A 23,369-nucleotide genomic window follows, 5' to 3' on the forward strand; every position below is an offset into this window, starting at 1 on the left:
GTGCTCAGGTGGCCAAGAAGGCCAACGGCATCCTGGCTTGTATTAGGAACAGCGTGACCAGCAGGGCTAGGGAGGTGATCGTCCCCCTGTACTCAGCTCTGGTGAGGCCGCACCTCGAGTACTGTGTTCAGTTTTGGGCCCCTCGCTACAAGAAGGACATGGAGGTGCTTGAACGAGTCCAGAGAAGGGCGACAAAGCTGGTGAGGGGCCTGGAGAACAAGTCCTACGAGGAGCGGCTGAGGGAGCTGGGCTTGTTCAGCCTGGAGAAGAGGAGGCTCAGGGGCGACCTTATCGCTCTCTATGGGTACCTCAAGGGAGGCTGTAGCGAGGTGGGGGTTGGCCTGTTCTCCCACGTGCCTGGTGACAGGACGAGGGGGAAGGGGCTAAAGTTGAGCCAGGGGAGTTTTAGGTTAGATGTTAGGAAGAACTTCTTCACTGAAAGGGTTGTGAGGCACTGGAACAGGCTGCCCAGGGAAGTGGTGGAGTCACCATCCCTGGAGGTCTTTAAAAGACGTTTAGATGTAGAGCTCAGTCATATGGTTTAGTGGAGGACTGTTAGAGTTAAGTCAGAGGTTGGACTCTGTGATCTTGGAGGTCTCTCCCAACCTGGATGATTCTGTGATACTCAAGAATTGAATGCCTTCAAATACGAGATAAGTTTCAGAAGGATTCAGGCTTGGTAAAACCTGCAGGGGAGCGGCAGGTGGATCACTCATGAAACCAACCTCTCAGAAACTAGGTTTGGCTTGGGCAGTTGGGGTGGGGATCTCTTAAAGCTGATCCCGTTACTCTTCAAGAAAAACAAAAGGAACAAGCTGTTTTTAGAATATGTCTTCAGCAGGACCAAGAAGCTTACTTAGTAGCTAAGAAATTAAAATTCATAATCCTGCAGCCATGCCTTTTCTGCCCTTACCTGCAAGAGCTAGATCCTATATGGACAGCAGCATCAAGATTTTGACAGACTTCACTTCAACGAGGAACCCATCACCTACGCAAACTACTGTGACATTGTCCCAGGTCAGAGCAATGCCAGAGGCAGACACGCCCAAAATTAATCCGATCATTTAGAATATTAACTAACATATCTACAAGGAACAAAATCTTTGCCACCTATTCCCAATAGGAGATTTCAAGACTGTTAGTCTGGTAGTAAGATCATGTAGTATAAACCTGACACTCCTGATATTTCTAGAGATAAAAATAAGCAACATAGCATCCGTATTTTTCACATTTTTATATGTAGAAAAAATAGAAAAAAATAACCTGATCCAAGCATCTCTGCAAACTGTTATCTTTGGTCTCTCAAAACATCAGTGGCGTGTCAACTATTATCAGCTACTAATGCCAACACAATCAGGCAAACAGCATAACCTAGAGAAAGATACCTGCTTTCACACAGAGCATACTTTTGGCACTAGCCTCAATATTACAACAGAAAGTATGACTTAGGATACAGGGAGGTTTTATTAAATTACTTGTCCAACTTTAGCGTTAAAACTCTGAGATTTTAAAAAGCAAGCTTGGTTCTCTCTGATGATTTGCACCCTTCCACACATAGGTGAAAGGCAACTCCTCTAAACTGTTTAATTAATAATAATCGACATCAAAATCAGAAAAAAATCATAGCAAACATTTAAGTCAATTTAAACAAGCCATTTGAAATCAACATGCAACAACAAACGGCTCACCTGGATAGCCACCTCCTTCCAGGGCATCGTAATTGTTCAGAACAGGAGAGGCACTGCTAGTAGTAGAAGAACTATCAATTGCTAGGGAGGGAAAAAAAATAAAGTTAGGTGACTCAGAAACAGCACATTTTTGAAAAAAAATTAAAGAAAGACCAAGATATTTTCAAAAAAAATTATATAAGAAACTGAAGAAAGATCTGGGGAGAAAAGAAAAAGGAAAGACCACTTCAGCCCTATGACCTGAAAGCAATTATCACTGCAAAAAGGAGAGGGTAAAAAAAAAAAAAAAAAAAAGAGAGAGACAAGCAATTAGCATGGTATTAAGCAAACACACATACACCAAAAATCAAAAGAAAGAAAAATGGGAGGACAAAAGCAATGAAAAAAAGTTGTTCCTTGAAACTAACAAAAAAAATCTAATAAATTATCACGTGTTTCTAGACTATGTGAAATGAATTAGCATATGACATTGTTAAACTAGTCTCTGTCATGATTTCCTTCACGACACAAGATTCCTGTTGTCTTCAGAACAATCACATACCATTCCCACTCCAGGCAAAACGGATGCATTTAATTCTTTCTTCCTTTCTCTACTGTTGTTATTCAGAGCTTCTTTTGGTTTTGATGTAAAGCTAATTTCTACTGAAATGGAATGAGCAAGTCTGGTACAGCCAAAAGTAACTACATAAGAAGTACCTGGGCTAAAGTAATGAAAATAACTAGTCAAAATTATAGAGGAGATGGATGAGCACATGCTGATTGGTTCTGGAGGGACTGCTGATGCTTAATTCGTAGTTCACCCTATGCACATATTCTGAATATCTGACTGTAAAACATTACATGAAAATATATTTTAAAATATTTCTACTGGTGCCATTTTATGTACATTTCCAAAGAAAAAGGGCCAAGGAGATGAAATGTAAGTGCTCCTTAACAAAAACAGGCCATGAAATTTAACAGAAATGAAATAATACGTCAGAATTTAAAAAAAAAAAATAACTTTTGTGGCAAGACGAGCAGAACAGATGCAGAGGAGAGATGCTGACACTGCTCTACTCAGAAGGATCAACCATGACCACACATCCCTTTGTGAAGCCAAAACTATTTCAAGGGAAACACTTCAGTGGCCAGACACTTGAGATTCAATCCCCCCTCAACTGATGTTTCCAAGTAAAGATGCTCCTGCAGCAGTGTGAATATAACATCACTGAAATCTAGGAAACATTATTAATATCAAGGCAACGTTATGACTGTACAGAATATTTTTGAGCATGTTGTCTTTAAAGCGTTCAGGTAAGAAATAGAAAAACAGGTCCAAAAATTAACGATAGATTTTACGTTAAAAAAAACAGAAACACACACACATATATATAATAACACTGTGAAACTTATACATCAGTTTCCAGTCCTGTATCCTCCACAAATTTCCTTTTGGTTTTGAGTTTTATAAATTAATGTAAGTGCAATATTTATTTAGTTATTATTATTATTATTTATTCTATGAAGTGAAAGAAACAGGATTCATTACTGTGAGCTCTATCATGAATAAGAACATGGCTTTTCTAGGTTTGGAAAGTCCTTCTACTGAAAAGCCAAAATACACTTTTAAGTGTATTTGAGATACACTTAATAATCTTACACTTAATAATCTAAATCTTGATACACTGTATCAAGATTTAAGAGTTTCCAACTAATTGTTTTCATCTGACCAGAAGAATTTTTCTGCATTTCCAAAAAATACCAGAAGGATATATGCACAGCTTGGAATAGCTGAGACTAGTTCAAGCTTTCTGATTTAACTATTGTGTCACTGGATACAGTTTTCTCCACAATAAGTTGTATTCATAAAACCTTACCCATCTCTAACACAACTCCACGTAAAATTAGTTTATTCTTTTCCCTAGCAAGATATTAATGACACAACGACTTAGTAAAAAGGAAATATTATATGCTTCAAGTCCTGCTGGAACAGGTAAGAGTTCCAGCACAATCTGGCAAATATGCAGAAGTAGAAAATATTTCAAATGCATGCTAAAATTAATCAGCTTAGTCGTATTTCTACTAAAAAAATGAACAAACAAAAAAGCCTAATTTTTAACGTACAGATAAGTTGTATTCAAAGCAAAATTTCAGATACTTCAAAATATAAAAAGGTCTGCTTAGCGAAATAACATGAATTCTTACTGAGCATCCTATATACTTACTGAAGACCTTATACATAAGGCCTTTCCTTCTCAAAGTCATTCAGTTTTTTTAAGGCATTGATGCCTACAAGAACTATGTTATGCCCCATTCCTTTTTCTCCTGGTGAATATCTGGTTGTCTACAAAAACAATGAGTTCTGCAGTTTCCTGCACACTAGGTTCAGACTCTAAGCTGGCCACACGTATCTGAAATCTCACCGATTCTTCTTCGACAAAAAACACAGGAACTTCCACAAAATGAAACAGTTGTCCTATGCTTAAATTAAACTACGACAGCTGTCAATTTGCTTTAGTACTGTAAGCACCAAGCAAGATAATGCATTAGGAAAAAGGGGAAAAAAAAGGTTTAAAAAGGAAAAAAATAGAAAACTGACTAGACAGAAACAATGCTTATAAAATACTTTTAGGATTATGTAATTATTTACATCAATATGACTTACACTTTCACACAGTTTGTTCAACTGTTTTGCAATGTAGTCAGAGATGTAACTACTAAATAAAAAAAAAAAAAAAAGCTTTGAGGAGCTGTGTAAACAGACAACCAGATGTACAACACCTGTTTTTCATAAAACCACTTGCATATCCTGAGCTAGAAATCTGTTAGGATTTACATTCACCCCTGGTGATTGGGCATAAACCAGGAAGTTTATGGGCTGCCTGGGTGCCCTTTCATTCTTTTGCATAAGAAATTCAACTACAACAGTAGCTCAAAGGCTAGGACTTTAGCAGAAGTACAGAACTTGAGAAATACAGGTGGCAGAAAGCATGAAAACTGTCTCTGGTAAGTTTAGGGAAAAATGTAAGGAGAAAAAGGTTGCAGCTGACAAAAATTGGACATCTCCTTTGACAGAAGCCTTGGGATGAGATTAGACAAAGATACTTATCTGCAGAAAACTCACTAGGGAACCCTGCAAGAAAAAAAGAAAGAGACCAAAAAACCACAACTCTCCCAGTTCTTTTAACCTATTCTGAAGAACTGGTCCAAACGGCAGCTGCATCAAAACTGCCAAAGCAAACTTTGCTTTGCATTAGTCAGAAGAAAAAAACAAAAACCCCAACACGACTCAAGAAACTAAGGTAGCAAGAGGCACTAAGCTAGTTTTTAAAACCAGGAAATTTTGACAAATACAGACAGAATCCTTGCAGCCAAGAACATGACATTTCTATCAAGCAGGACAAACTGCTTCTTAAAAACATGAAATGCACTTATTAATTTCCCTGCAAAGCAAGCAGGATAAAACTTAATCTTCCTGAATTGCATAGATGTGCCATAGGAGGAGAAAGAAAAGCAGCACAAATCAATTCACTGCCTTAAAATAAACACACTTATCACCTTCCAGTATTTACTACCTTAATTATAAGGCTTCTCCATATATAGAATGGGAAGCCAGGTAAGCACTGTTTAATGTAATGATAAAAATGGCATGTAGTTGATTAATTTGTAAAACAAACAATTATCAGTCTGTACCTCTATGGCTTGGTATATTTGCTTAAGAGTTTAAAGCCTACTGCAGATGGAAATGGTAGAACTCAGGGAGTCTTTTAGGTTGTGAATATTATGTGATGAGACACATAAAATGTCTGATATTAATATGACAGAAAAAACACACCAAAACATTTGATGGCCACTGCTGAACCCTTTTTTCTTTAGTCTACTAGTAACATTTGGAAAATTTATAGTTAATTCGCTATGTGATGAGTCAGAGCAACTTTCTACCTTTACGGAGGAAAAGTAACTTCAGAGGATGGAAATATGGAACAAAACTTGAGTAGGAAGAGAACAAGATACTGGTGTAAAGCTAAAGCCAACCTGCTTCCTCATCCTCCTCATCCTCTTCCTCATCATCTGAACTTGATGACAAGGGAGCTGGTGCAGAGCTAGCTTGATTATTAACATATCCACCATACTGCATGCCTGTGAAGTGGAAAGCACAAACATCAGAGTCAGACAGACAGGAAAGATGAAAAACAAAAGTCACAAATCATTGCATTAAAAGTGAGAGAAACCAGCCATTCCAGAGAAAATCCCAACATGCAGATAGTTAATTCTACAACCCTTGACCATCTACAGCACTAGACCCATAGTTCATATGTGAACTATGTACGGCAGAAGCAGTTTTTAGTGGGCTAGTTAAGTATTAGTAGCATACAGAAGTTAGCAGAAAGTTTGTGTGTGTGTGTAAATTATTAAAAACATATGTAGAAAGTCTATGTGTACGCATCAGTTTGGTCACTGGAATACTTTCATAAAGTGATATGCATGGATAAATGTGTCCTTTCCCAGGTAACTTTAAACTGCATTATTAAAACATTGACATTCAACTTCTGCTTGGCACCCCTGCCCTTCTAAGGCAGCAGGCATCCACTTTGGAATTCTGAACACAGCCAGAAATCAGTGAAACAAACTGCTGCTGCAGCGTGTTACGGGTACAAATGCACGCTCCAGCAACACATCCAGTGAAATTTAAATCAAGTGAACCTGAAAACTTAGTGTTATTTTAAAATGGTGCCTAAATTCACGCCCATAGACACATTTCAGCACCTAAATACACTGCCCACTGCTGACAACTCGCAGGCACCTCCAAACCATGTATATATTTTAACACATACGTGAACAAGACACAAAAGCAGCACATACACATACCATTTTTAAACAGAGTAAAGCACACAGCAATGGCTCATAATAAATGTGTGACATTACTAGTGCAGCCCTAACACTTCCAGGAAATCTCAAGCTTCTCTTGGTGTGGGGCAGTGTTAGAAAAGATTTTAATACATGTTTGCAGTCAGGCAGAGACATCCTCGGAAGAAATGTCACTTTCTCTCCCAGCAATCCAGTGGGCCATGATTGCAAGAAAATATCTTAAGGCTTCAAAATACAGGAGTTTGGATTTTTTCCCCTGCAGAAACACTGTGTCAGCATCACTCTGACGTATTTTTTTCTAATTTTATTTTAACACTATAATGCACTACAGAAGTGTTGTAGCTACTTCAAACAATCTGAAACCACCGTGGCATTTCACCTTCCCCTGACCCAAAACATATCTGCTATACCAATCTTTGTTTTGTGTAATGCACGGACTACAAATGCTGTTATTTTCCTGTCTTCTTAAAAAATGGTTATGAATAAACCCAAGAGGACAGCTTTACTTTCACTTATGAAAAACAGCAGTCAAGGCGAAGAGCATCTGTTCAGAGATAAAGAGAAAATCGAACAAAACCCTATTGCAACATTTTTGGGAAGCTGTAACTTTGATACAGAGTTTAGAGGAAGGAGAGGCTGGTAGTATTTCACTTCATCTGGCACACATCGCTCCTGTGACTCCGGTCAAGTTTCTCCGTAATACAAGGCACAATGATGAAGGCAACCAAGGCACAATACTTCAGTTTCTCTGTGCTGTTAACACACAGAACTAACTTGACCGCTTCATATTCTCATCTTTTATAAAAGGCACTGGATGCATTCAATACAGAGAATTGGAAAAAGCAAACAAACAAACAACAACCCCAAATCAGACCCCAGCTGAAGAGAACACATTTTTTTCTCAGGCCTAGGAGAATTCTGTGTTATGGTGAAGGAGAAAAATCAACTTAAAACCATTAACGTGCAAGTAATGGGAAAAAGATTCAGAGCAGAACAGGATAACAAGAGATGCAGTGTAACAGAAATGTAGAGCCCAAGCAAAAGAAGCTCAGCCCAGCGTGAGTGCAAAGACAGAGCTCCGACACAGCACATCAACAGGGCAAGAAGAAGTAGATGTGCCTGGAAAGAGCACAGCACTGCAAACGTGCCAAGCACAGGCCAAAGGAAGGAAAGGAGTGAACCAGCCATTCTGCTACGCCCCTTTGGAGGAATGTTTTTTGGAAAACCAAACAAGCAAGCAAAGAAAACCCTATTGCTAACAGTCTGCCTTTTCCAGTTACTGGTCACAGATGAAGTAGACTTAAGTCAGAAATACAGACGAGCAATAAAAATATGCAAGTGCCAGGATTAAGTAACGACAAACTGTGCCATTATGAGGTCTGGAGGCAGGACTGGTTTGACTCTCAGCTGCCTGAGGAGTTTGGGTGTATCTATTTTTGCTGCCAGCAGTGCTCCCAATTTCTGCGTTTAGGATACTGTAGCATCCTGCTAGCACAACTGTCCGGAATAACAAACAAATCTGGGAGCTGATCTGGCCAAAAAATAAACTAGTTTTAAAAGTCAGGCTGAGGTGGGGAAGCCTCCTATCCTGGTCCGCAGCCCAAAGACAGCCCCAGTGGATAGCACGTGGGAGAAAGCAAGCGAAGGACACCCATGGGGGGCTGAACACAGCAATTTAAATGCCACCACACTGATCCAATCACCCAGTTCTGCTCGGTATCTTTTACAGTAGCCAAAACTTGTTAAAATCTTCCACTCTTAGAAGTGTGAAAGCTTACTTTGAGATCATTATTTATTTTGAATGAGATTACTTCACACATCTGGCTTAAAATGCAACCACAAACAAACCGTAACAGCTGTCAACCCTGTTGGTAGTGCCCCTGTATTACAGCAATAGCACACTGATGCTTTATCCCACCTTATTTTACAGACACCTGTAAACATCTGTGGGAGAAAGCAAAAGGCTAAACTGTGTTAAGGACTCATTTGTCTGAAATAAACCAAGGATTTAGGTATTTTAAGCAACGATCACTCACCACGAAAGACTCACGTGGGCTACGTTTCATAATGGAAGCCCCACCAAAAATGAAATAACTACATGCAACAATAAACTATATTCTAAAGCTCTTTAACTGCCTCTCTACTCATTAACCCTCATATTTTCCAGTGCACATACCATGACATTAAAATCACCCTACTATTCTATTCCCAACAGTAATTTTTACGAAATGAACCCTCCTTTTCTCCACTCTTGAACTCTTTGCTTTACGTTATTTTCGTTTACTCAACAGCTCCTCTCATCATCACAAATCCTACAGAAGTCTGTAAGGTCCTGATAGGAGACAGGCACTCCAAAGTTCATCTCTAGGAAGTCATTTCCAAGTGGATAGGTTTATCTGCATTAACTCAATATGGATATTTATAGAAGGAATGTGAATGAAACAGGTTTAATACAGTTTAAGTGTTTTTTTTTCTCCTCTGTTAGGACTCAGCCAACTAAATAATTGCAATACTTTAATACTGCATAAGGATGCTCACACTGGGGCTTAAAACAAACAAACCAACAATTCAAATTGTTTTTCCAGAATGCTTCCATGTAGACAACACCACTGCATAACATGACTTAAAAAAAGACAAAATTTTTAAAAAATTCAGTCTATTTCATCATTGACTGAGAAACACCTGGAATTCTAACAACCCGGAGAAATATTCAGATGCATTTGTTTTTTTCAGCGTGTTAATTTCAGCAAATGAATTTATCACACTTAATTGTTGATGAAGTTTTACAAGAATACAGCATGTATTTCAGAGTCCTAAAAAGAATCCAATTGCAAAAAGTTTAAAGTTTTCTAGTGTTTTCTAAAAATATCACCTAAGTACAGAGACACGTGTGATGACAGATATGGATTTATTATTGCTCAATGTAAATGCAACCAGATGGATTCCAACTCTTGTTGACTTTGCTTTATGCTCCTGACACATATTTATAGGGTTGGTTGTAAAGCATGCTCATTCATCTTCATACATACTGCACATTAAGGCAAGCACAATCTAACAGCTAAAATCCATTTTGTCATTTGAAGCATTTTTGCTGTTTCTTTGGAAGTTGAGCAAGAGTTTATTCGAGCAAACACATCTGCGGAACAACTAAATTCTACCCTGTACCAAAGCAAGCTATAAAACTGTGCAAGAAACAAACACAATTAGAAAAACTGAGTTGTTTTCCTTAAAATGGTACAGTGTACATAGGTCTTGGTAGCAATGAATAATTATTTTTGTAAAATAAACAGAACCAATTCACAAGAAAAATTATTTCTTTACAGTCCCTAACTCACTGGAAAAAAAAAAATGGAGGAAAGGAAAAATTAGGACATTTACGACAGGGGGCTTTGAAAGTTAAGAATAAAAAGCATGCTGTGACTATCAAAAATGATTTTGAGAATTATTTTGAAGGCTAGCTATACCACCTTGCTCTGGACAAAAATGAGTGTGTAGGGCACAAGTAGACACTAAGTTATGTCTCCAAAAGGATTTTAAATCCTGAAGTTCCCAAGAGAAAACATATCAAAATGAAATCACTGCAATAAAATAGGTTTGGAATACTAGACACAAACATTTAACAGTCTAAAGGGCAAGTCAAAACATCAGGGCCAAATTCACATGGCAAAAGAAGGCTCAAGACCCAACTGATTCTTTGTCAACAGGCTACCAAGGGGAGAATGGGAAGAAGCTCAGTAAGAACCCCCTGTTCTCCAACAAGAAACCCTGCAGCAGCTTTCCAAAGGAGCTTGCAGCTAGGGATTAAGAAGACAATTTCATTATTTCTAGTTTAAGTCTGCTTTTGCAACAAACTGATTACAAAAAATCCTTTTAGGACCTTCTTCTACTAAGTCAAAATAGTGAGAAACTTTTTAGAAAAACAAGAGCGCTGAGAGAAAGGCGCTGTAAGGAAGAGACGTGGGCAAGCCAAAGACAGTGTACAGCTAGGAAATCAAACAGAAGAGCTAAAAAGAAAAAGACAGAACAACAGACCTACAAAACGAGAGCTCTCAGGAGCCTGACGAAGACACAAGAGCAGTACTCTTGTCAGACAAACATAAAAGAGCAATAAAGCTTCCAGCATTCACATGTGCACGTGGAACACGGCAGAAGTCTGTATTACACCCTCCCATTCCCTTTTAGTACCTTCCTGAAGAGCTGACTCAGGTGACTGTGTGACAGAGGGGGACGATCGTGGCTGTGGAGAAAGTCCTGAAGCAGATGTCCTTGCTGAGGAGATCACAGCAGGGGAAGCAGATGTTCCCACCCCAGGCTTGGTGAACTGAACGCTCTGGCTTGTGGAGTGCACAGGCTGTACAGGATCAACGCCACCTGAAAAGGGAAGAAAGCACAAACACCATTTGTATCTGCACAGGCAATCACACAACGCAAGCCACTGGACGTGATGTTGGTTTCACAGTGACTACAAGAACGCAGTACTTCGGAGAGATGCCGTCATATAAGTAAATAGGAAAGAGGAGGTTATCTTTTTTTTTTTAAAAACGTTAAAGGTTTGTAATTTAAAGAACTCCACTAAAATTAACAGATTGTTCAACAACAAAAAAAAGGAAGACACAACGCAGCATTAAAAGACCAAGCAGAAGCTGAAGTAATCCATTTTTGTCCCCAAAACACGATGCTTTCACAGGTTCCTCTTCCTAGGTAAGAGGAACAGAGCCCGTGCACGATCTCTCCCCAGCAATACTCCTCCCAGCAGCAGGAAACCTGCGAGGCAGCTGCATAGCACAGCAGCAATCTGCCTCCCCTGCAGGCTAGGAGCTTTGCAATTTTGTTACTCAATTATGAGACCCATATTCTAAGCAATCTGCTTCAATCAGCCCTGAGTATGCCACAGAACTTCTGGTGTGTTTTAAGCATCTGGACTAGATATAATCTGCTTTAAAAAAAAAAAAAAAGTCAGATTAGTGCTTTGAGAGATTTAACAGAGTCCAGTCAAAATTCCTATCAGATAAGGACAATATAACTTCAATTAAGTTAGTTTTAAAGAGGGTCTCTCCTTGTTTATACGTTGGAAAAAATCATCGTATGACGATTCTTTTTAAAAACTCCTCCTTTCTACAAACTACCGACGGACCAAACTGTTAAAAACAAGAATAGAAAGAAAATAATTCGACCAACATGACTCAGCAAACACACAGGAATTAAGCAACGAGATTGAGATGTTTTTATTTGCCGAGTCCCAATTTAGGTTACCGAATTCACCAGAGGATTCATGTGCAATTGCAACTTGGCTTCCTCTGCACACACAGCTGAGCAGCGCGTGCAGACCCAGACTTCCTCCTAAATAATGGAGCTGGCATTCGAAAGGACTTCGTGGGGAAGCTGAGGCTTCCTTTAAAGGGGCAAAAAGAGCAGGTTTAAGATGATCCTCCTGCTTTTCTAACTTACCTTCAAAAGGTGCCTTTACCCAGCCTTACTGCATTTACCCAGCTTCTGTAGCAGAGAGCTGCATACGGGGTTTGGGTATTTTCCACGCCAAGGCAATGGAGTGATAATTGCAGCTGTAGATACCTGTACTGCTGCAGAGCATGACAAATGCTGGTGTCACAGCCAAAACCTGTTTACACCTGGATTAGCCGAAGATGAAATACTTCCTTGCCAAGTACGAGATTGCTATTCTCAAGCATAAGCTATCCAAAGTGTCCTATAAATGACACGGCTCCTTCAGAGTTACTGTAAGAAAATGTTTTTGAACTTTGACCAAAAAGATATTTATTTTTTTTTCTTCTTACAGAAATCCAACCCACAAAATTACAAGCTAAGCTTTATTTTGCAACCATAGAAAGCTCTGGGAAGCCATACGTAACTAAATACAAAGGATTAGAATGGAAACTTGAACAAATTTAATCTCTAGAAATGCACTGTTAGTAACTCATCTCACCAGACAATCTACAGTTATAGGAAGCACGCTATCAGTTTTTTGTTTTTTGTTTTTTTTTTCTCCGTCTAGCCGGTAACAAGATTGCACCCTGTTACACAAGTACTGATCGATCTAGGATGATGCAATTTAGGATTCTAGATCAAGACAGAACTGGGCTGACCACCAGTTTAAAGTCTCCCATTAGCTTGTCCAGGACGAGCCCCATTAGCCCACGCCACACCCCGACAATCGCTGTCACAAGAAGCACACAAAGCCAAGACCTTTGCCAGGCTGCTGTAAACACAAACACTTCGTGGCAGAATTTTCTACATTTCCCCTCATATTCCCTTCCTCCTTCAATGTGCACTGACTTTTCCTTCTGCCTTCCAACCACGAACAATCTCCTGGACTGAAAAATACCAAATGACTGAAATGATGAAATGATGAAAATACTGGCAGAGCTCTGTATCAGAGATAAATCTCATTTTTCCTATGCACTACCCCAAAAGCTTTGATTCCATTTCCAACTTGAAATCTAAACTAGTAAAGTAAATCATAGTAACATCTTTGTGTTTAAGAATAGAGGGCAGAACCATCCTGAGTTGCTATATGCATGATCTTGATTTATTTCCCCCCAGTATAGCATGTAATTTCTACCAAGATATTGACCAGTTCCCCGCAGCCTGGTTTTCAGCAGCATCCTATCTGTACAACTTCCTACACCTTGGCTGCAGCCCCTTCCCCCTTTTCCTACCACACCTCTGCTGCTGGATTTACAGGATTGTACCCTGAATTCCTACAGATGTGGGGCAGTGAGGACTTGAGACCCTGATCTGACATGAAGGGAAGTACAAGTACGTTCATGAGATCATGAAATGGAAGCGTCTCCAGCTCAAGCTGCCTGCCCACGGTATCAAGATCCATAAAGCAAAGAAATCCACAGCAGGCACCCTCAGGAGTCCTCTCTCACCCCCTCTTCAGGAGTGGGGGGAGACTCAAGTAAAATTTGGGCATTCTTGCTGACAAAACACGTGGATCCACAGACTGGAAAGTACCAAGGAAGTCAGAACGTACCAATTGCAGCTGAAACAGCTGGAAAAAACAATAAGCAAAGCTACTGACCTAGAAAAACAAAAAGCCCAAGTAATACAGCGTGTGTTATTTACATAGGACATCACTGTTTCCATATAGATTTATACCAATACTGTTATGCTGAAATACAGAATTTAAAACTAGACGAGGGCATTTTTGGTAGAGGAAACTAGTTTATACCAGCAAGAAGAAAATCACAAATATTTGTTTCCTCCTTCATTTACACTCCCTAAAGCAAATAAAATTATTCTTACTGGCTGGTATTCATCAAAACAGGCCAGCTTCCAGACAAACATTCTTCTTACATTTCTTCTTTTCTTCCGCTGAAATTTCAGCAAGCTCCACTGAAAATACTTTAATGATCTCAGACAGTGGCTGACAAAGTTTTAGAAATGCAGCAAGATCTTCTCCTGTGCCCTCAGCACATGACACAGACAGCTCAGTGGTTTGATTTTAACAGGCATCAGCAAATTTGGGGCTTTCAAAGGCCCTGCACTCGCTCTTTAACTGGTTTATTTAAAAATCTGACTGTAAGTACAACACTTGCAACTTTTTAACTCAAGCATAAAAACATTGAAATTACCACATGTCATAACGTTATGCCAACCTGAGTTTCTTGGGCAAGTCCTGTGTAAACACAGGGATTTTATTCAATATTTATTTTATCCAAAACACACCATTCTTCTCTGTAAAGCATGCCCCATTTTCCTCCCAGAGAGCTCTCAGTGTGCACTAAGTGCACAAAACTAGTATTGAAAAAGTACAGTAAGTCGGTAGCATCCTGAGTCCTTCCAAAACGTACTTATTTATAATTTAAGGACTGCGAGGGGTCCTCTTTCATAGCACAGCAGCAGTGACAACAAACTGCCTTCTCAGTATTCTAGGAGTAGGAGAGGGTAATAAAAATTTCTTTACATGAAGAGTTTTAGAAAGCATCCTTAGGAATTTCAACACATCAAACAGCATTCAAGCAACTTTGCACAGAACAGACTGCAATCGTTTTCCATCATTTCCCTCCTGGAGAATAAACAGCAGGAAGGATGAAACATTCCTTCTTACAAACCATCATAATTTCCTTGAATTCCTCATGTGTTACATTCATACTCTTTCCAAAGATGTACAAGAAATGGCAAGCCATTTTCAAGATTACTGTTTTTTTTTTTTTGTTTGTTTGTTTGTTTGTTTTAAAGGTGCTAATGCTTCAAATTCCATACAAAGCACTCCACCTGAGAACAGTAAAACTGTACTGGGAAATTCAGAAAGTATATCAGTGCCCCAAGAAGTGACTCAACTACATCAGGACCAAACATTCATTTGGCATCTTATATTAGCCTGGTTTTGTAGCGATTGAATTATTAATGCATTTTAGCCAAAGATACTGAATTCTACACTTAAAAAGAAAAAAAAATCACATAAAAACGGTCAGGCTTCGTCAAAGGCAGTCTGTTTAGCCTCAGACTTTGTAAGTGATGTCATTCTGGAAAATTAAATCATGATAGGCTGGTATTCTATGAATCCTAATTGTGCAGTTGGAATTAAATTTGTATCTTATCAATTGTATGTGGCAATTCAACCTGATCAGATGCCTTCAGTGACATACAAAGCAGTCAAGTACTAGCGTAAGCATGGGACCACGTCAATCCAGGCTTTAAATTCCTATGAAACTGCACCAAGGCTGCTCTTTGAGCAGGATTTCCAGCCTGTCACACCAATGCTGCCAGGAAAACAGCCCCACTTTCCCTTCAGTCTACCTACTGGTTGCTACCTTGATTTGCTCTCTCCCAGTCAGCAAATCCAGAGTCATTTGTGTGCTGAGCGTGAACCAGGAAATCATTTCAGGCTGAAAAGAAAGAAGTTAGGCTCCAGATAAATCAGTTCCACAACCCAGTTTTAAATAAGTAAGGTAGGGGGTATGCTTATCGCAGAGCTTTACCAGCTCAAAAAGAGTCTGAGTTAAGTGTAACAAAACCAGGGGACTAGTGTTCATTTTCATAACTACGAAGCATGTACTTACTACACACTACTACCACAATCAGTTCTAACATCAGTTCTTGGAAATTTAAGCATGAAATTATTACTTCTTCTCGAGGCCATGTGTTTACTCAATCACTCCCTTAAGAAGTGCACTGAATGGCTCAGGAGTAAGGCATCCGTGACTGTTCTTCAGAGTCTGGCCAGCTATGTTGCCTCACCTTCAATACAGCTGCTCCTTACTACAAAAGATATGAAACAGTAAGGTTTCAAACAAAAAGGAGGAGAAATAATATGCACTTAAATGAAAGACTTCTAAATAAAGCATTTACAGTCTGAACAACCAATAGATGGTTTTAATATCACCATTGCAAATCTCACTATTCTGGAAGGATTCTGAACAAACAAGAAACCTTTTCCATACAACTCCTGCAATAGCCTAGAGGGATACCTGCGTTTCGCGAAGTCCAGCTATACATTCTGTACCCACAGTTCATTTTTCAGACATACTTTTAAACCTTTAGTCCATGAAATATTTTTTTTTAATGCTCAGCCTTGAAATACCATTAATTTCAGAAGCTTTTTAAAACTCTCCCGTCTACTTTTCTGAACAGTATTTTGTTTCATTTTTGAAATAGTAAGGAAAACCATGTAATTGCAACACTATATAAAGACAGAGTTCAAATCTACTATTTCATCTTCTAAAACTGTGCTAAAGGATGCCACTCTGTATCACAGTTTGGGAAAAAAAATAACAAAAAACAACCAACATTGAAAATGAATTCAACCTTGACACGTACTGTATGAACTTGATTTAAGCTCTATTGGTTTCCCCAGTCAAAGCTTTACCATCATCAAAACCATGTTTTTCATAAGTCCTTGGTCTTAGAAAACCTCAGCTACAAGGACTCTGAAACAATTCCAATGCTTAACTATAATCTGAAATAACTGGCATAAAAAAAAAGAAACATTCTATAATTCTCTAACATCTGTCTCATCAGAAAGAAAAACTGTTGGTCTTGCACAGCTTACAAGTAAGAACTGCACAACACCAGCATAGTAAGACAACCAGAATTTGCTTGGACGCACTATTTGGAGAATACAGATGAGGAGCAAAATGTTCCCTTGTGTGTGACCTCCCACATCTCTAATCCCTTCCACCTTTCTTACCCTTCAAAGCTGTTGTCAGTTTTCCCACAAAGCAGCAGAAGCTGCAGCTACCTGCAAGGACTCAGTCTGGCACCTGGCACCCTCACAACCTCAATTCTCTACTGCTGCATCCACACCAAAATCATAGTGCTGTTGCTTACAAAAATCATCTAAAAACACCTAAATTGCTGTCTCATTCAAATGCTTATTAAAAAACAACAACAACAAAAAAAAAAAAAAAAAAACAAAAAACACAACTAATTGCCCCCTAACTCATTTCACTTTTTCTGAAATTCCTGAAGAGAAGAGCACACACATGTTCACTTAGGTAAATGTTACTGAACAAATTTAACTCCTGAATTAACAATAAAATTCAGACAGAGATTGAAAAAAAAAAAAAAAGTTCATTTTCAATAGATGTATCTAAGAATCTACACCTTCCTTCAAAACAGCACAAAAGACTTGCCTTCCAAGCCAACTTAAAAATGCAAAAATACACAACAAGCAAAAACACACAACCAAAAAAACCAACCACAAACCAACCAGAAAAACCAAAACCCTAAAACCATCTGCCCAGTAGGGTCTTTTGCTGCATCATTTAATGGAACCTGTCAGTGATACAATTAGCTGCTGTTGGTAAGACTCTGATAACCAAATGAGAAACACCTCAAAAATCAATAAAGACAGAATTCAAACTTGTGATACAGAATTTTACATATTGAATGGGTACAAAGCAACAAAACCGTGATTTCTGATGTTTCCCAGGCACATCTGGAAGTTCACTATCTTTCAACTAATACTGTACCTGTATTTATTTGGTTGTTTACTTGAGCAACTGATCCAGTGAGATTCCTGCTGAGGTTGTCTTGAACGGGCTGAGCAGATGAAACGGTCGATAACGTTGAGTTATATCCCACAGGAACATGCTGTTGAAGCGAATGAGGTACTGATGTACTCGGGCTAGACAACATATTTGTCTCTTTGAACTGTCCGGCAGCAGGTAGGCTCTGAGAAGTAAACGCCTGCCCATACACGCTGCCAGTAGCTGCAGGAGGATAGGAAACGTTAGGGTACACGGCACTAGAAACCACGGGCATAGCGTAATGATCAGAATTAAGGGGAAATCCCTGAGATGCCACTGAGGAGCTGACAGAAGTGCTGTAGTGATTACCAAACGCTGAATATGACTGCGGAGCACTCGTATGCAAGTAGGGTGCAGGTGGTATTGCTCCTTGGACAGGTCCTTCAGCCGGCCCCGCTGCATGGGGAGGTTTGTTGTAGAACTGCTGCGATTTTCGGGTATTCAACACGTTGGGACCCACCGAAGGGGCCACGACATTTTGTGCTGGTGCTGAATAGTAGTAGCTGGAGGGGTAACTAGCTCTGTACTGATTATCCACGTGGGGAGAAACAGCTTTATTGGGCACTTGGGAATAGTGTCCTGAGGGCGCGCTGTAGTTTGGAGGATGCGAGCCATAGCCAGCAGGGAACTGCATCGGACTCTGCACAGGACCTGGAACGAAGAGAAAACATCTCAGTATATTCAAGGTGCATCTGCTGGTAGCGCCAACAAACTCCGTACCTACTGCAACTAACAGACAACTGCTTTCTCCTTGATTTCCCTCCCTGTCTTTGAGGTCAAGGTCCATCAACAGAACAAAAAGAACAAACCAAGTACAATGCATGTAAAATACCGTGTTTGAAATAATTTGCATACACACAAAAGTACCAGAAAAACGGATGCTTTCCATGCCAGGATCCTATGCATCACAGCTCTATTTTGAATATTTTAAGGTTTTAGGAAAATATTTAAGCAAATACTGAGCAACGTCAAGCACCAAACTGGTATTTCATTGTCTGAAAATAACAATATACCCTACAGAAAGTGAAAATGAAAAGCTGCAGTCACATCAGTCCATCAACATTGTCTTTACAACTCCCCAATATGGTGACCAAGATAAAGTGCTTTAGAGGATTTATTTTCCTTTATGTTATTTTATGCTTTTACAAAAAAACATCATTTATATGAAACCACCAGGTACCTGACAAGGCACTTATGGTTACTGCCTGATACTTCCATCAGGTAGGGGGTTGTATCAGAGAAACTGACCTCAGCTGTCACTGCAACCGCCTCTGCAACATTAGAGGTTAATTACATACTGGTCCTGCAAGGGTAGAACAAGTACTTGCTTGCTAGAGACCAAACATTAAGTATGTCCTTTTTTATTTTTATTTTTTTAATGCAAATTGATCAATGGTAAATCTTCAAGTCTCCCTCAATTTCCTTTCCTGCACCCTGTTTTTATTTTCCAGTGAACCGTACGTGCGTTTCCCTGGATCATTTCCTTTTTTAAACTCACCACACCCTACTGCTTACATCCCGCTGTGTGCCCGTGTTATTTCCCAGCTCTCAGTGAACAGAAACCCGCAGCATGACACCGTGCCACTCGCATCAAACAGCAGCTGTGCCAATAACGAACTGTCGATTTGCCCCCCTGCACTTACTGCGATCACAAAATACAAGCATTACTTCTGTACGTGCTTCTGTTGAAGAATCAAATTCTGGGAAGTCACTGTTCCCAAAGTAACATCCAGGTGGTCTGTGATTAACTTGCAAGGCAATTTTGATAATGATTTGTTAACAGAACGTTGTAAGCAAGGAACACGCTGTCCAAAATTGTTCTCTGATAATATTAAAAGTGACTTTTTGTAAGTGACAGACCCAGAACACTGAGCAGAAGAGAATGCTACCAAACAAACAAACAACAGTAACTTGGACCGCTGGGCCGAGAGACAGAAAGGCCTTTAGGGAATAAGCATAAGGAGCTTAAGAAAATACAAACATAAAGAAATAGAGACGTACTAACAATTTGGAGCCACACGTAGTTTTATGCTTCTGATTCACCGCTCTTCTGAAAAAGTGGGAGCTGCTTCCTAATGCTCCATAGCTTATTCTCCTTTAAGGGAGAATAATTTTCAAGTTGGTGACTCACTGACAACTAACTCCAGGCTGCACTTACGTGACCTTTAGCAGACTTTCAACCTGCTTTTTGGAAGTCTGAAAGAGCAAACTGAAAAATACACAAATAACTTACGTCTGTCACGGCTTGCTGCTGTAAGCAGCTACGACGTCAAAGGTGGCAAGGAAAGCTGTTTTAGCTGAGGAGGCTGTGCATTTGTGCTACTATGGCACGGTATGCTGAATAAACTAACTGAGGAAGTGTAATTTAGAAACTGGTTTAGGAGCACCTCACTTTAAATAAAAGGCTGCACATCAAATCGTCTCGTAAAGCCTTGCAGTATCCAGCTCTGGTTTAAAAACACATACCATGAGGAGAGATTATATTACCAGTACAAGATCCCAGTTACCACGCTACAGAATGTCCAAGTTGCCTTTACTCCTATTCCTAACATCCATTATGAGCTTAAAACGACACAAGTGAGTATGAATCCCATCAAGAACTCATTAAGAAAGACACAGCTGACATCTGAAAAGCTATCTTTCGGATTTCAAAATCCCGGTCCTTTCAAAGCAAGTTTTTACAACTCCAGAGGAAAGATCATTCCCATTATCTGCACTGAGTTTTTTGTCCATTTCATCATGAAGAACGCGAACAAAGTAATTTCTCAGTGCAATTAGTAGCTGAAGCTGCTAATGATGACTAGATAATTGGGCCGTTTTCAGCGCTGGAAATGTGGGTATGTTTTTGGTGTCATTTTGAGATCTGGTGAACTGCACGAGCTGTGCTGGTGTCTCAGGCAGCGTACCTTCCTTGACAACTCTCTTCCAGAAAACTCTGTAAGAAGAGTTGAAAAACTTACCTGCACACAGAAAGCACACTGCTAAAATGCCATCTCCACAGGGGAAAGCAAGGAACCTCTCCTTCCACAGACAAATTAATACCTTATAATGTGTAAGGACACGTACATTAGCAGGTGAACCCTGAAAGCTTTATCACTTTTTAAGGAGAAAAAACCCACAACACTACAGGAGGAAAAAAAAAAATAAAAGGTGCCATGGCTACACAAACAGCTCCGTGATGGCATCAGTCAGCTTCCCAGTTTCACAAAGCTTTCAGGAACTTCGTACCTCTACCCCCAGTATCAAATTTAACCGAAACTATCCAAAGGATCCAACCTGGGAGGAGGGATGCAGACCAGTCCTAAAGGACTTCATAACTGAAATGATGATCTTGAAATGTATCATATATCATCAATATCCTGATGATACTAAATGTAATCTTACAAAGCACTCGTGGATAACACTATAGTCAAAAAATGTCTCAAGAAACACGGGAATTCAAAAGAGTTCACCTCTCAGAGTTACAAACTTCCATCCATTATACCATTAACACTGAAGTCTTCAGTGGCTACAGGGAAAATACACCATTTTTAACACTAATTTAACAAGCAACATCTCATTATGCTGGTATTCGGAAACAAGTCATTTTCTGACTATGTATAAAGCTACCTGTAAAACCGCTACAGTAAAATTTTCATGAACTTGCAAAACTTAATTCAGAAGAATTCAGGTACGAGCCCCTGACTGCCAAACAAAATACCAGGCAAGGACCCCTTTCTTTTTAAATTACTGAATTTAAAAGTGGAATCAAACCCAAGACATGGAGAGGGAAAAGAATACTCTCTTTTTTTTTTTAAAACTTACACTAACACTAAAGTCCCCAAAGGTCTCAAATGAACGTGGTCACTGGACTGGGTAAATCCTATTAAATACAAAGCTGAACATCCTTGGAAATATCAACCTACACGCAATGAGTTTCTTTCTTTCTGTAAGAAGCAGCCTCTCTTTCGTCAGATACCCCTTAACTTCAAAGGCTTAATCTGAAAAATCTAGATTTTATGGAACTAACATGTATAGCGTACTCCAAACAACCGAAACCGTCTGTTTTACAGCCAACACAGAAATAGTTGTATTCACTAAAGTATCTTACATTTAACCTTCCTTATACTGATGTAAAAGGGAATTTCAAAAGCAATTACTACCTTCTTTGTGAAACTTAGTTTCTATGTGACATAATGGAAGTCTCCAGTACTCTTTTTCTGTTGCTAATCCCCCTATTACAGTTGTTAAAAAAAAGAAAAAAAAAAAAAAAAGGAATCCTGTATTACAACTTCACAAGAGTAGTACTTGAAGAAGGCCGATAAACTCATCTAAAAGCTTTGGAATAGTGTTGTTAAAACACACGAAATCACAAATTCAGATTTCTTAGCCTACCGTGGCATATATCTGATGATTTATGAACACGGAAGGCAAAGGTAAGCCGAACAGCCAGCACGTTATATGATAAAAATGCAAGACCATTACTATACACTATAAAACTTCTCAGAATTAAAAAAAAAAAAAAAAAAAAAAAGAGCATACATTGGATTCACAGTAAACAAATGGTTTACTAGAAGGTTTAAAAGATAGAATATTGACAGCAGCATAAAACCAACTAATTAAAATAATAGATCCTAATGATGGCCCTTCAAAATTACTGCCTCATTCAGTTAAAAACACAAGGGGAATAGGCAGTGTCAGTTTCTGTTTGTTTCTGTCCAACATACCTCCAGTTCACTGAGGAGGCTGTACCAGAGTCCTGACAGCGTGGTATTTTTACTAAAAGCCACGTAAGTTGGCATTTCGTGAGCAATGCAGAGAGATTTCAGCTTTGCAATACTCAAGTTTGCAGAGCGCAGCCGAGGCATTGGTTTCTCTCTACATTATGTGCTTACCTCCCTTTTCATCCCCTGCACTACCTGCAGGCAAAACCTCCTTCTGGGGCACTCCGGGAGCCCCTTTTGGACACGAACAACATCCACGAGGGAAAATTTTGGAGGCCAAGCCCCCAGAAAAGACCAAAGCCCACCGCAGCCCCAGCCCCATGAGGGATACGACGAGGCCTGAGCAGGGTTAGGCGGGCACGGAGCGGAGGCAGGCTGTCTAAAAACTTAACAAAGAACTGGTTTCGCAGCCCCCCCACGGCTTAAAAGGAAGGAGCTCAGCGTGAAAGCCCAGCCGCTTTTTGGGGAATTGTGAATATTTCACCTCCACCACCCAGCCACCACCCACAGCCCCCCCCCAGCCCCGCCGCGCGGGCCCCCTGACCCCACAGCACCAAGGCCCCGACCCTCCTCCCCCTCCAACCCCCCAAAAACCTCCCTTAAACCCCCCCAATTTCCACACCCCAGGCGCACGAAGCGACCCCCGAGCCCCCCGGCCCCTCACCGTTGTGGCAGCGAGGAGCGCCGCCCTCAGCCGCCGCCGCCGCCGGGGCCTCCCGGGAAGCCGCGGGCCCGGCCGGGTACATGGCGGCGGGCGGCCGCGGCGGCAGCCCGGCAGGCGCGGACATGGCTCCCCTCAGCGCCCAGCCCCGGAGAAGCGGCCGGGGGTCGCCCCCAAGGGCCCCGGGAGGACCGGGCAGGGCTCGCAGCCGGGCCCGAGAGCCGCTCCCGCCGCCGGCCGCTAACGCCGCCGCCGCCCACAGCGGCCCCTGGCGGAGCCTCCGCGCCCCGATGGCGGCGCCGCCCTCCCCCGGCTGCGGGAGTGCCCCGCGAGGCGGCTGTGGGAGGGGGAAAGGCCTCGGGAAGGGAGAGCGAGGTCCCCAGGAGCAGCTGGTCCAAGCGTCCCCTAGCACCAGTGTCACCCGCTAACGGTGTCCCCAAGCACCACGTCCAACCTGTCCTTGAGCACCCCCAGG

General features: G+C 40.5%; 1 protein-coding gene across 1 annotated transcript in view; it reads right to left on the minus strand.

Annotated features, from left to right (window-relative positions):
* The window catches only part of SEC24B (SEC24 homolog B, COPII coat complex component), a 43,922-nt gene extending 20,901 nt beyond the window's left edge, over positions 1–23,021 (minus strand). Inside the window, exons 1-5 of the mRNA XM_032186645.1 lie at positions 22,898–23,021; positions 17,474–18,181; positions 10,722–10,907; positions 5,703–5,807; positions 1,689–1,769 (exon numbers count right to left, since the gene is read on the minus strand). Coding sequence (XP_032042536.1) covers positions 1,689–1,769; positions 5,703–5,807; positions 10,722–10,907; positions 17,474–18,181; positions 22,898–23,021 — 1,204 coding nt within the window. The remainder of the gene's footprint in view (positions 1–1,688; positions 1,770–5,702; positions 5,808–10,721; positions 10,908–17,473; positions 18,182–22,897) is intronic.
* Positions 23,022–23,369: the final 348 nt, after the last annotated feature.

Source organism: Aythya fuligula, chromosome 4 (genome assembly GCF_009819795.1).
Source record: "Aythya fuligula isolate bAytFul2 chromosome 4, bAytFul2.pri, whole genome shotgun sequence".
Lineage (NCBI taxonomy): Eukaryota > Metazoa > Chordata > Aves > Anseriformes > Anatidae > Aythya > Aythya fuligula.